The following is a 13,017-nucleotide window of genomic DNA, read 5'->3' as shown; positions in this document are numbered from 1 at the left end:
CTGACTATAGGCTTTCCTATGTTGTGCTAATATATGATTATTTTGAGATAAATACATAGTGTTTGCAGGTGCTTCAGCCCTTGGTCTCCAAGTTCACAAACCATGGGCAAGGATCAATTTCGCTTGGATTCTAAATATTTGTGTGGTGCATCAAATCTTCGCTAAGGCTATAGTGTGAATGGGGTTTCTAAAGCGTTTTTAGCCATTTATCAAAGAAAATAGCCACAAAAATTTTATTTCTCAAAAAAATTAAATTTTCAAAACCCTTGTTTATTTGTAAAATAATTTGTAAATTATTTTTGTTAATTGGGGTTTTGGGATTTTAAGATTTTGTATATATTTGGGGTTTGGGTGTTTTATTTTCAATTTTGTAGGTTGAATCAAGAGATCAAGCTGAATTAGAGCTAGATCTAGGCCCTTGAGGGTAAGATCTAGTCTCTAGAAAATTTTGTAGGGCTACCCACTGAAGATTTTGCAGCACAATTCAAATCTAGAAGAGAATTTTTCTTGAAGCAAGGATTTTATTTTTTAGGCCTCCCAACCCTGGATCAAGCCTCCTCTAGCCCGAGTCTCTGTGGGTTTGAGGGCACATCAATGACCCCATGGGTCTCCATATGAATCGGAGATGTCTGTAGATCCTCTACAATGGTCTAGGTGGTGGAATGAATGTTTCCATGACATCGTACAAGTGCTGAGACATCTGCCAAGAGTGTGGGGCTCCTATGGGGGCCTGCTGGGCATAATGTACCAATCATGTAACATTGTTTCAAAGTGGATCACAAGTAGTTTCTGAACATCCATGAAGATCTTTGGAGTGTTGTCTGTTGTTGTGGAGGCCCATGGCTCTCTATGCACACCCTACATGTTCCAATGTGAGCCTCTGGGGGTCAGGATCCCATATAGAGAAGCCAAACCCAAATGGAAACCACCTGCAATCCTGTTAAGTTATGGTATGTTCTATGCTTAGAGCAGTTTACTTATCTTTCTTATTATTATCCACAGATTAGCAATCACATGTACATAAAGTAAAGTGCAGATAGAACATTAAACGATCGACAGAAAACAAGCCAAGACAAGAGACACAAGATGTGGCAGCTAGCTAGGGACAAACCCTAATGTGGGGAGACCATTTGATCAAATCTTCCTTTATCTTCAATAATTCAGCAGAGAAAAATAATACATAAATCTGACTTACATCAGCAGCAGCAAACCCTAGACCAGCCAAACTAGGGCAGACAATATCTTGCAAACCGATTATCGGATCGGCTTGATTCCTTCACCAAAAAATGTGGCCTTCAGAGGAGAGTCAGTTCCACCTACAGCGCAGTTCTGAGAGAGAGTCTGATGGTCAACACTGGTCAAACTTCCGATCTGCAGTTGCAGCCCTAAATTCTGCGTCTTCCTTCCACATGTGTGAGAGAAGAGTCTCTTTCTGCGCAGTAGGAGAAGAGCCTCTTTTCTGCGCAGGAGAGAGAGAGATGTGATGAGATGAGTGAGTCCAAATGAGGAAAAGGCCTCCTGTATTTATACACAACTGTTGATGATTGAATAGATGCGACTGTTGGGCTTCTAAGCCTACATGAGTTGCTGGTCGGCTTGATAATTATTCCATAATCAAAATAAATTCATATCTCCATAAATACTTATCGGAATCGGATGATCTTTAGATCAATCCTACACCTCTCGACGAGAGGAATCTAATAAAAATATTATCAACCATGAATAAGATGACCCACATGGAGTTTGGCCCTAGTTGCCAATTTTAACACTCCCTCTCAACTAGGGAGAACTCCATCTGCAATTCGTCTGTCGGTCGCTACTATTCATCCATCAAATGCACTGCCCTGTACAGCTTGACCCCTGCTCTGCTTTGCTCTATTCTGCCTGCTCTGCTCTGTTATATTTTGCCTTGTTCTGATTTACTCTTCTCTGCTCTGTTCTGCTTTGCTCTGCTTTGTCCGAATTATGAAGAGGAAGAAATGATCGAGGATGTATCATACCATCCTCCACTGACTCAAAGTTAGTCTTAGAGTGTGTACCACTGGTCCCAGACCAGTCCTCAACCGACCCAAAGTCAGTGTCATAGTGGGTACAACTCCTACCACTGGTCCCAGACCAGTATCATTGATCCCAGATCAATGATCGAGGATGTATCATACCATCCTCCACTGACTCAAAGTCAGTCTCAGAGTGTGTACCACTGGTCCTAGACTAGTCCTCAACCGACCCGAAGTCAGTGTCATAGTGGGTACAACTCTTACCACTGGTCCCAGACTAGTATCATTGATCCCAGATCAATGAAGGTCATCCTAGCATAGGGAGTATGGTAGATACAACGATGCGTCCATCAGTACTACTATGGTCCCTATCCTCATTTCTCTGCTCATTGATCAGATGAGAGGTACTTCCTATGAGTCCCAGACTGCATGGGTAGGATGCCTCGACAGGAGAACTAATCAATCTTGTCCTCACAGGAGAACTAATCATCCTACTACACAATCGTCATGGAGAACACATCATCTAGACCTCACAAGAGAACTAATCATCCTGCTACATAATCATCATGGAGAACACATCATCCAGACCTCATTGGAGAACTAATCATCCTGCTACATAGTCGCCACAGGGTGTCACAGGGAAAGTTTTGATTCTTTTACCCTGTTCATCATATGTCGCTCCAAGAAGTACCCCGCACCCCCTCGGAGGTCCCAGAGCTCAATATATCATACAGTGCCCTCATCAGAGGGTTTTTGAACGACACCAAGTCGTTCTCGGAAAGTAAAAAATTTGACCTTTCCTAGGGGCTTTGTCACATAGGATCACGATGGTATCCAATGTAAATCCAAACAGCTCACTGAAGAGCTTTCGCAACCAGACTGCCTCACAGGAGGCCATGCTAGCAGCAATATACTCTGCCTCGGCGGTGCTCAGAGCCATCGACTTCTGCTTCCTGCTCATCCAGGATATCGAAACAGATCCCAAGGAGAAACAGCACCTGGAAGTGCTCTTACGATCCACCACATTGCCTGCCCAATCAGCATTAGTGTATCCAAGTAGTCTCACATCTCCGACAGTGTATCTTAGCCCATATGTAATTGTGCCACGAAGATATCTTAACAGATTCTTGGCACCAATCCAATGTATGTGATGAGGTTCAACCATATGTTGACTTAATGTGTTGATTGCAAAGCATATATTTGGACAGGAGTTCACTAAGAACATTAATGCTCCGATGAGTTGCCAATACTTGGTAGCATTTCGTAAAACAGGTCCAGCAGCACTACCGCTTAACTTCTTGAAGTCAAGTTCTATCGGGTAGTTACAGGCTTGCAGTCTACCATACCAAATCTTTCCAATATCTTCACCACATATTTTCCTTGAGATAGGAAAATTTCCCTTGGCTTCTCCCAGAGTTCAAATCCTAGGAAATAGTGCATCAGTCCTAGGGCCTTCATTTCAAATTCAGAAGCCAACTCCCTCTTACTTTGTGAATGAGAGGGTCTGCACCTGTTAGAAAGAGGTCATCCACATACAACACCAGTATGAGAGGTTTGTCATCTTCAACCTTAAAGTAGAGGTTAAGATCGGCGTCACTCCTAGTGAATCCGAACTTCATCAAGTAGCTATCGATCCTCTCATACCATGCTCGGGGTGCTTGCTTCAGCCCATAGAGCGCCTTCTTCAACCTGCATACATGAGATTTTCGATCATAAATCTCAAATCCTTTGGGTTTCTCCATGTAGACCTCTTCTTTGATCGAACCATGCAAAAATGCGATCTTGGCATCCATCTGATGTAGGTTCCATCCTTGTGAAGCCGCAAGGGCTATGATCGAGCGGATGGTGGTATATCTGGCAACAGGTGCAAATATCTCGTCATAGTCTATACCTTCCTTCTAGGAGAAGCCATGAGCGACAAAACGAGCCTTATATTTTTCCGTACTTCCATCTGCTGCATGCTTTATCTTGTAAAGCCATTTAGAAGTGACAACTGTCTTGTCCTGGGGTCTAGGAACTACTTCCCAGACATCATTCTTCATAATAGACTCATATTCTTCGGTCATAGCATCCTTCCATACTTGATGCTTGACGGCATCTGAGAATGATGAAGGCTCATTTTGTATGATTGTGCTCATGATGGTCAGGTATCCCTGATACCTGTTGGGTTTCTTACTTTCACGGAAGGTTCCTTGGGGTGCAGTGTGTCCTTTAGCATCATCGAGTAGCCCCCTAAGCCAAGAGGGCCTCTTCCTAGAAGAGGAAGGCTCAGGTGGATCAATAGGATCCATGGGTTCTTCCACACCAGGCATTGTTTCAGCATCCCTTTCTTTCGGTTCTCTGGTGTCGGCTTCTTGAGAGCTCCTCAAAATCGGAAGATTGTCCACCTTGCTGAGAGCCATATCTTCGTCAAAGGTGACATCATGACTAATCATGACTTCCCTTTGACTGGCTACATAGATTCTATAGCCCTTAGTATTTTCACCATAGCCCACGAAGATTCCTTTCTTTCCAGATGCACCCAATTTATTCCTTTTCTCTTTCGGCACATGAAAATATACAGGGCTTCCAAAAATTCTAAAATGAGATACGTCAGGTTTCTTACCGGTGAACATTTCTTCAGGAGTCTTGGAACCCAATGCTTGATGAGGGCATCGATTTTGTACATATACGGTGGTGTTTGCAGCTTCGGCCCATAGAAACTTCGGAAGTCTTTGATCATGGAGCATGGCACGGACAACGTCCACAATCGTACGGTTCTTCCTTTTCGCCACACCATTCTGTTCAGGAGTATATGGTGTAGTATTCTCCCTCTTGATGCCAGCCTCTTTACAAAAGTCATGAAACTCATTAGATTCATCTTCAGTCCCATTATCAGTCCTTAAGATCTTGATCTTCTTTTTGGTTTGATTCTCGATCAAGGCTTTGAAGTGTCGAAACCAAGAGAGACTTCATCCTTCTTTTTCAAGAAGTATATCCAAGTCTTTCAAGAATAGTCATCTATAAAGGTAAGGTAACATGAATATCCTCCCAAGGAGTTCACAGGCATCATACCAGATATGTTTGAGTGAACCAGTTGTAATATATCGGAGGTCTTGCTTTGGCTTGAGGGGAATGGTCCCCTTTTGAGCTTTCCTATGGCACATCCCGCACATACACCTTCTTTCTCTACTCGGAATTCGGGCATCCCTGTTACCATTTGTCTTACATTGGGTAGAGCTTTATAATGAAGGTGGGTAAACCTCCGATGCCAAAGTTCAGATTGAAGAGGTGTCACAAGACATGACACCTAGCGGACTTCCACCGACCTTATATAATGAATCAACTCGAAACCCAAGAGTGAAGGCATCTTTAACATTATTTTTCCATATACATACCTTGCCATCGCTGAAGGTCACCTTGTAGCCTTTGTCTTCCATTGCCGAGATGGACACCAGGTTCTTTTTGAGGTCAGGTACATATAATACATCTTGTAAGTGGATCATATTACCTTGATTCAATTTAAGAGAGACATTGCCTACACCTTTCACGGGATATTTCATATTATCTCCAAGGACAATTTCCAGGTTAGTTTCTTTCTCTATCAGATTATGGAGAACTTCTTTGTAACTAGTGAAGTGCCTTGAGGCACCACTATCAATGAGCCAAATTCCCATTGAGTTCGAAGGAGCAAAGGTAGATAGAGCAGCTGGTAGATAATATTCATCCTGCTTATTATCAACAGTGTTGGATTCATACCTGGAATTTCTAGCCTTCTTGAATGGTTGTCCTCTTCTTTGATTTCCAGCACTCTTTTTACCTTTGCTATCAGATTTGCCATTCCTTTGAATACCATGAGAGGGATTTTGATCATCGTCCCGATGTGAGTCCCTTCTATCAGGGCACTCCCTTGCATAGTGACCTACTTTATCGCAAATGTAGCATCATCCTTTTCTTCCACCCTTAGGTCCAGCCTTGCTTTTTGATTTAGTCCCGGAATTATTTTTTTTCTTAGCATGAGAAGAAAAGGTAGCAGGAGGACCTCTAGGCAGGGGAATTTCTTGCTCTTCTACCCTTGTTTCTTCTTGAATGCATCTAGCCATTAATTCCTCGAAACCAGGAATTACATTATTGTTCAGAAGAGTAGTCCTGAACACGTACCATTTGGATGGTAATCCTCCAAGAGTTGTGAGTGGCATTTCCCTATCAGTAATAATCTCCCCAATAGACTGGAGATTGTTCCTGATCTCGGTGGTTCTTAAGAAGTATGCTTGCATACTCTCTCTTAATTTCCTTCAGCTTATTTCTAAGAAACAAGACTTGATTTGCATCATTAACTTTAAATAAACTCACCAGTCTATCGTAGATTTCCTTGGAGGTGTTCAGGTTGGAGATGTAGGCCACCAAGCACTTGTCGATAGAGTCTCAAATGATCTTCTTTGTTTTAACTTCGTCGGTTTTCCATTTGTTCCTGGCAACAACGGGTGCATTTGATGGAGGCTCAACAATATTGCCTCTCACATGGTCCAACACTCCTTGATCTTCTAAGGTTAGTTCGAGAGACATCTTCCATCCGTGATAGTCAGCTTTCTCACGGAGCTTGTCTTCGGCAAGGAAGAGTGTTGAGGACCCCATAGTTCTTTTAGGATAGTTTTGCCAATCTTCTCTTCGGTGATTGCTCTTGCTCTTTCTCGGGCTTTGTCTTCACCTCAGCTTTGATACCATGTTAAGTTATGATATGTTCTATGCTTAGAGTAGTTTACTTATCTTTCTTATTATTATCCACAGATTAGCAATCACATGTACATAAAGGAAAGTGCAGATAGAAAATTAAACAATCGACATAAAACAAGCCAAGACAAGAGACACAAGATGTGGCGGCTAGCTAGGGACAAACCCCAATGTGGGGAAACCCTTTGATCAAATCTTCCTTTATCTTCAATAATTCAGCAGAGAGAAATAGTACATAAATCTAATTTACATCAGCAGCAACAAACCCTAGATCAGCCAAACTAGGGCAGACAATATCTTGCAAACCGACCATCGGATCAGCTTGATTCCTTCACCAAAAAATGCGGCCTTCAAAGGAGAGTCAGTTCCACCTACAACGCAGTTCTGAGAGAGAGTCTGATGGTCAACGCTGGTCAAACTTCCGATCTGCAGTTGCAGCCCTAAATTCTGCGTCTTCCTTCCACACGTGTGAGAGAAGAGTCTCTTTCTGCGCAGTAGGAGAAGAGCCTCTTTTCTGCGCAGGAGAGAGAGAGAGATGTGATGAGATGAGTGAGTCCAAATGAGGAAAAGACCTCCTGTATTTATACACAACTGTTGATGATTGAATAGATGCGACTGTTGGGCTTCTAAGCCTACATGAGTTGCTGGTCGGCTTGATAATTATTCCATAATCAAAATAAATTCATATTTCCATAAATACTTATCAGAATCAGAGGATTTTTAGATCAATCCTACACCTCTCGACGAGAGGAATCTAATAAAAATATTATCAAAAAATGAATAAGATGACCCACATGGAGTTTGGCCCTAGTTGCCAATTTTAACACTACATAAGATCCAATGCATCCCCTAGGCTTCTAGTACAATCAATAATTAGAATAATCGGGGAAAGGGGCTTACAAACCATGGATAACAAAGTGGGCACTTCATAATGGCATGCCCTTCCGTAGTGGGCTTTGGCATGTGCTAGTGTTTCCAAACTCCAAAGGGGGTTAGTAAAGTACCTTATTAGGTGGTTTCAAAGCTTAGAGGCCATAGTATGTCTGAGGTACACTCTTTTAATGGGGGTGGCAAGTGACAAATAGGTGAGATGGAATAGGGAATGAGGGGGGAACCCTGGGCCACATAATTGGGCATAGGGGTAGCTAGATAAGGGGAAGCCCACCCTTGGGTATATAATGTATAGGAGGGAGCAGTCATGGTACATGAGGTGCCCCGGCCTTGATTTTCCCACCCTTTTTTATATGCCTTTTGCTTTTATGAATTTTCTTTAGTTCACTGTTTGGGGCTCAAAGGACAAGAGCATGATGTATATAATATTGCAGTGATTACTCCTTTTGAGGTAGGGGTGTTCATTGTCCTCCAGGGGTTGGGACAATCATGGGTTCCTGAGTGATAGAGGAGGCTCATCTAGGGCATATGGAACCAGGGTGATGGCCATGGATGGGGTAGAGATCATGTGTTGGCTTTTGCACACGTGCTAATTAATTTTGTCCCAGCCATCATTTGCATTTTGTGGTACAATTTCTTGTTAAATGTGGCCATTTATGCTTTTCACTTTTTCTTTTAATTGCTTCAACCTACGGGGCATCATTCTAGGCCTGACCCAAGGTGGGGGCAAGCGGGTAGGGAGGCTAGTTTTATGTGGACCCAGAATGGGAATGTGGACCTAGGTGGGAGCAAAGATGAATGGGGGTATAGTGAGTGGAAAGGGCATGATATGTGCAGATAAAGGATCAGGACCACACACCCAAAATCAGGGTTTTCCAAGTAGTACCACCCTAGAACCAAATGGTCAATAAAGGAGATCCCATGGGACTAAGATCCAAAGGTAGCAACCCAAAAGAGATTAAGAGGACAGGAGCACAAATTAAGCCCACTTTTTTCACCAAATCCTCCCATCAATCTATACCCAGAAGTATCCATGATAAGTAAACCCAATCCTCAATTATCAAATGATAAGACATACCTTTAAATTCAGGAGGCCCACCTTCAAACATACGATCAATACAGGTGGGTGAAGGACCACATGGCTGGCTTAGGTGGCAGAGAAATGGCACAATGAGCTAGTAGGAGGCATCAAGGGGTTGCTGGCTGCCGGTTGACGCTCATCATGGAGAAAACTTTCTCCTAGGGATATTACCCACAAGGTGGTGGGTAACAGACTCTTGAGTGATAACATGCATAATCTTTCCTGAAAACAAGAGCTACTCACAAGGTCCATAAAATTTGTCGAATCTAGCTATACATTGTCTTTCGTTTGATCCATATTACCTCCGTGAACCACCCTCCATAGTTCAAACTTTTCTCCCTGTCAGGTTCAAAAGCTTGGAACGAGGTAATGCAAGACTACACCTACACCAAGACTACCTTTTTGGAGCTGCAAACATAGAATCAAATCTGTCTCTCCATACCCTACCATTCAGGTATTAGAAAAATCAACCAAGATTGCAAAGGATGAACTGTACCCATCTCTTGAACTTAAAATTATCCTTGGAGTTGTATATCCTAGGGGTTTAGCATGAATTTAATGTCAATAGTAATTCAAATTAGATATCATTTTGGGATTCAACTATGTTAAGTAAGTTATTCATCTATGACCATTTCCATGAGAGGTAGTTGTAGCTGACTAGTTTCTCATGATTTTTGAATAGTCCACTTAGCACTCATTGCATCGGGTGATGCTTACAGGGGTGAAGAAGTGGGATTGAAACTAGTGAAATGAATCACATAGCGTCAATCATCACTTCTGGGGCTTGCACCTGGTAACCAGGACTTCCTGGGAGGTCACCCATCCCAGATCGCCTCTGGCTCAAGCGCGCTTAACTGTGGAGTTTTCCCCACAATCAAGCCCACTTAGCTTGCTACCCCATTTGCAAAACCTTAACAAGTATTGTGCCTCATGAACCATTCAAGTAGAGTTCCCTTCACTCTTTTGAATTAAGTATTAGGGGTTTTCGCAGTGCATTATATTAGATATCATTTTGGGATTCAAATGCGTTAAGTAAGTCATTCATCTATGACCATTTCCATGAGAGGTAGTTGTAACTGGCTAATTTCTCATGATTTTTGAATAGTCCACTTAACACTCATTGCATCGAGTGATGCTCATAGGGGTGAAGAAGTGGAATTGAAACTAGTGAAATGAATCACATAGCGTCAATCATTACTTCCGGGGCTTGCACACGGTAACCAAGACTTCCCGGGAAGGTCACCCATCCCAGATCGCCTTTGGCTCAAGCACGCTTAACTGTGGAGTTTTCCCCACAATCAAGCCCACTTAGCTTGCTACCCCATTTTCAAATGTCTTTTAATCAACCTGAACTGCTAAACGTTTTGATTCTCTCTTACTGGACGGTAATCATCATCATCAACGTATAAAATGGATGTAGTGGTAAGAGAACGTAATACATTGCACAATTCATACTACCTCTCTTGTATCCTGCCCATTCAGGATCCTTAGATTTTTGTCATTTATTTGATTGTTGAGGAATTAGTTGTGGATTGCCACGGCTAAATTTGAGTGGCTGAAATTAAATAAAGCATTCACAAATATATTCACATTTATTTATAGTAGTATCTATTTTATGAATTATTTGAATATCTAAAAAGGATCACAGAGAAATCAAAGTACAAATCTTTCTGCTAAAAAAAATGGAGAATATATTTTTGTAAACTGATTTTAATTTTTTTCATTTTGATTCATTGGTATAGAAGGTAAACATCTCATTCAATTGTTCATTGTAATAAATGCACCCCACTTCTCTGCATATTTAAATGTTGGAATGAATAGTGAAATGCACCTCACTTCTCTTAGTACTCTCATTGTGATTATTATCTCTAGCGAAGCCCAGTGAAATCTCCAGAAAGGCAGGTGAAGGAAATCCTAAAACAGAAATGTAGTGGAATTAATTGTCGTTCCCAGTTTCAGCGTCACTCCTCTCCCTGACTTGTAGTCTATCATGTTAATCCAATGCCCGTGGGCAATTCATATGAAGATATCAGATAACATTTGCTTGTGTAGATAAACAGAAGCTTCGCATATCGAAAAACGAGTTCTATGGCTAATAAAATCTAATCATGTACAGTTATCTCTATGAATTGGACCCACACCTGGACCGGTTTCTGAGATCTGCGTCCGTGGCAAAGATTATTCCTCCTTTTGACCGCTTATCTTTAAGGAGCATTCTCTTGCAGACTGTAGCTGCTTCACATTGCAGGAAAGGATCTTTGCGATATTGGTTAAGTGCAGGTCCAGGAGATTTCTTACTTTCCCCTGCTGGATGTCCGAGTTCTGCGTTCTATGCCATTGTTATTGAAGATGACTATACACCAAGTAGCCAGGGGGTCACTGTTATAACATCCTCAACTCCTATGAAATCTCCAGAAATGGCAACAATGAAGAGCGTAAATTATTTACCTAATGCTCTCTCCAAAATGGAGGCAGAGGAGAAAGGGGCCTTTGCTGCTATTTGGATTGATGATCAAGGTTATATTGCTGAAGGACCCAATGTCAACGTGGCATTCATCAGTAAAGGCAATGAACTATTACTGCCTCCATTTGATAAGATTCTTAGTGGATGCACTGCTAAAAGGTTACTGGCACTTGCACCAACCTTGGTGGAACAAGGATTACTAAAGGACATTCGCGTAGGCAACGTAACTTTAGATGAAGGAAAAGGTGCTGCAGAAATGATGCTTGTGGGGAGTGGGCTGCCTATACTTCCCGTTACAGAATGGGATGGTAAACCCATTGGCAACGGTACGTGTTAATCCTAATTCTGCTTATCGAGTTACATTGTACGTGTTAATCCTAATCTTGCTGATCGAGTTACAATGAATTTATTTATGACCATAACAATGTTATAACTCTTGGCAGGGAAAGAAGGACCACTCACACTTACTCTTTCAAAGCTTCTTTGGGAGGACATGATAGCTGGGCCCGATTCCCTGCGTGTTCCCATTCAATATGGAAAGGCTAACTGACTCGAATTGCGGCTACACTAGATAAGTCGACTGACGATTTCGCTGATATGCGGGCCTTGTAAATTGGTTAACTTTTACATAAAAATCGTTCGATGGGTTCTCCAAATAGATTACAGCTATATATTGGACAAGTGTTGATGTGCAACAATTCAGTTTTATTATAGTCTCAGCCTCGCGGATTATGCCCAGGATGTGCAAGATAGACAGGCGTGGCTTTATTTCAGTTCAGATATGTGATTTTTATATACTATTCAAAGGCCATGAAAAGATTGGGTCACGGCTTTGGTTCAACAATGACCCTATGTCAATGTTTTAATTATAGATAGACTTGTCGGGGAAAAATTAATTTTTATGTCTTAATTACACGTATAGTATAAACATAATAGTGTTTTATTTATTTATTATTATCTTTGTTTAAAAATGATAAAGTTCTAGGATTTGTTTTAAAATGATAGATATCAGTTAAAATTGTATAATTTAAATATAAAAGAGATTTGTGAGTGTGATGAATCTATTTTTATAATTAAAAATATAAATTCAATTTTTTTTTAAGACTGATTTTGGGATATCGAGATTTTAAAGGATAATTGCTTAAAATAAAATTTAAATTTGGTAGCTTTTGAATTTCTTTTATATGAACATTCAAAAGTAAATGAGATAGGGAACAATAAATTTATCCATTTCTATTGTTTTAATAGTATTTATAAATGGTTGTTTCACAAATCTATTGTATTTTACTATATAGTTATAATTTAATGAGTTTTTTTCATTAAGATTATAGATAAACAAAATTTATAGTTTTTATTAGGATTGTGTTTCTAATTTTATTTGAGGTCTTAAACAAAGACTAGAAATAGTACATAGCTATGAGATAGTGTATAAATTAAAATCAGATATTGCACCAATTTAATCATTTATTGCATCCATTTTCCATCATGATTATTAGTCATTATTTACTACATAGAGAATAAGATAGAAACATCCAATACGAGAATAGATGGTTTGGAAGATTGTATGCAAATATGTGGTAGTATGTATATTATGGTAGAATTTTTGAATCATATTCAAACTATTCACCCAAATTCATTGAATGGAGAACAATGACCCAAATCAAAATAGTTTATTTGAAACCTACATTAGCATAGATCTAGCTTAGTTGTAGATTTATTGAGCACCAAGGGATAAAAAAGAAGTGAAGGTGCAAACCTTTTGGTGGTTAAAAGGCCGAGGGTTAAGATGGATTTATGTGAGTTTATAATTATTTTATGGTAATGAATGGTGGGATTTAACCTTGAGGGTTAGCTCAAATAGTTTGTGCCACTAT

The 13,017-nt window shown here is 40.7% G+C and overlaps 1 protein-coding gene across 3 annotated transcripts in view; it reads left to right on the top strand.

The window, feature by feature from the left end:
* Nucleotides 1-12,097, top strand: part of LOC149256967 (D-amino-acid transaminase, chloroplastic-like) — a 163,822-nt gene extending 151,725 nt beyond the window's left edge. For all 3 annotated transcript variants that reach the window (XM_089413341.1, XM_089413330.1, XM_089413334.1), the window contains 2 exons: nt 10,796-11,469; nt 11,587-12,097. In XM_089413341.1, coding sequence (XP_089269467.1) covers nt 10,796-11,469; nt 11,587-11,693 — 781 coding nt within the window. In that variant the 3' untranslated portion in view covers nt 11,694-12,097. The remainder of the gene's footprint in view (nt 1-10,795; nt 11,470-11,586) is intronic.
* The last annotated feature ends 920 nt before the right edge of the window (nt 12,098-13,017 follow it).

The sequence above is a fragment of the Pinus tabuliformis genome, chromosome 6 (assembly GCF_031772625.1).
Source record: "Pinus tabuliformis cultivar Carrire ecotype Pingquan chromosome 6, CPIR1, whole genome shotgun sequence".
NCBI lineage: Eukaryota > Viridiplantae > Streptophyta > Pinopsida > Pinales > Pinaceae > Pinus > Pinus tabuliformis.
This window is presented reverse-complemented; position numbering and strand designations above follow the sequence as displayed.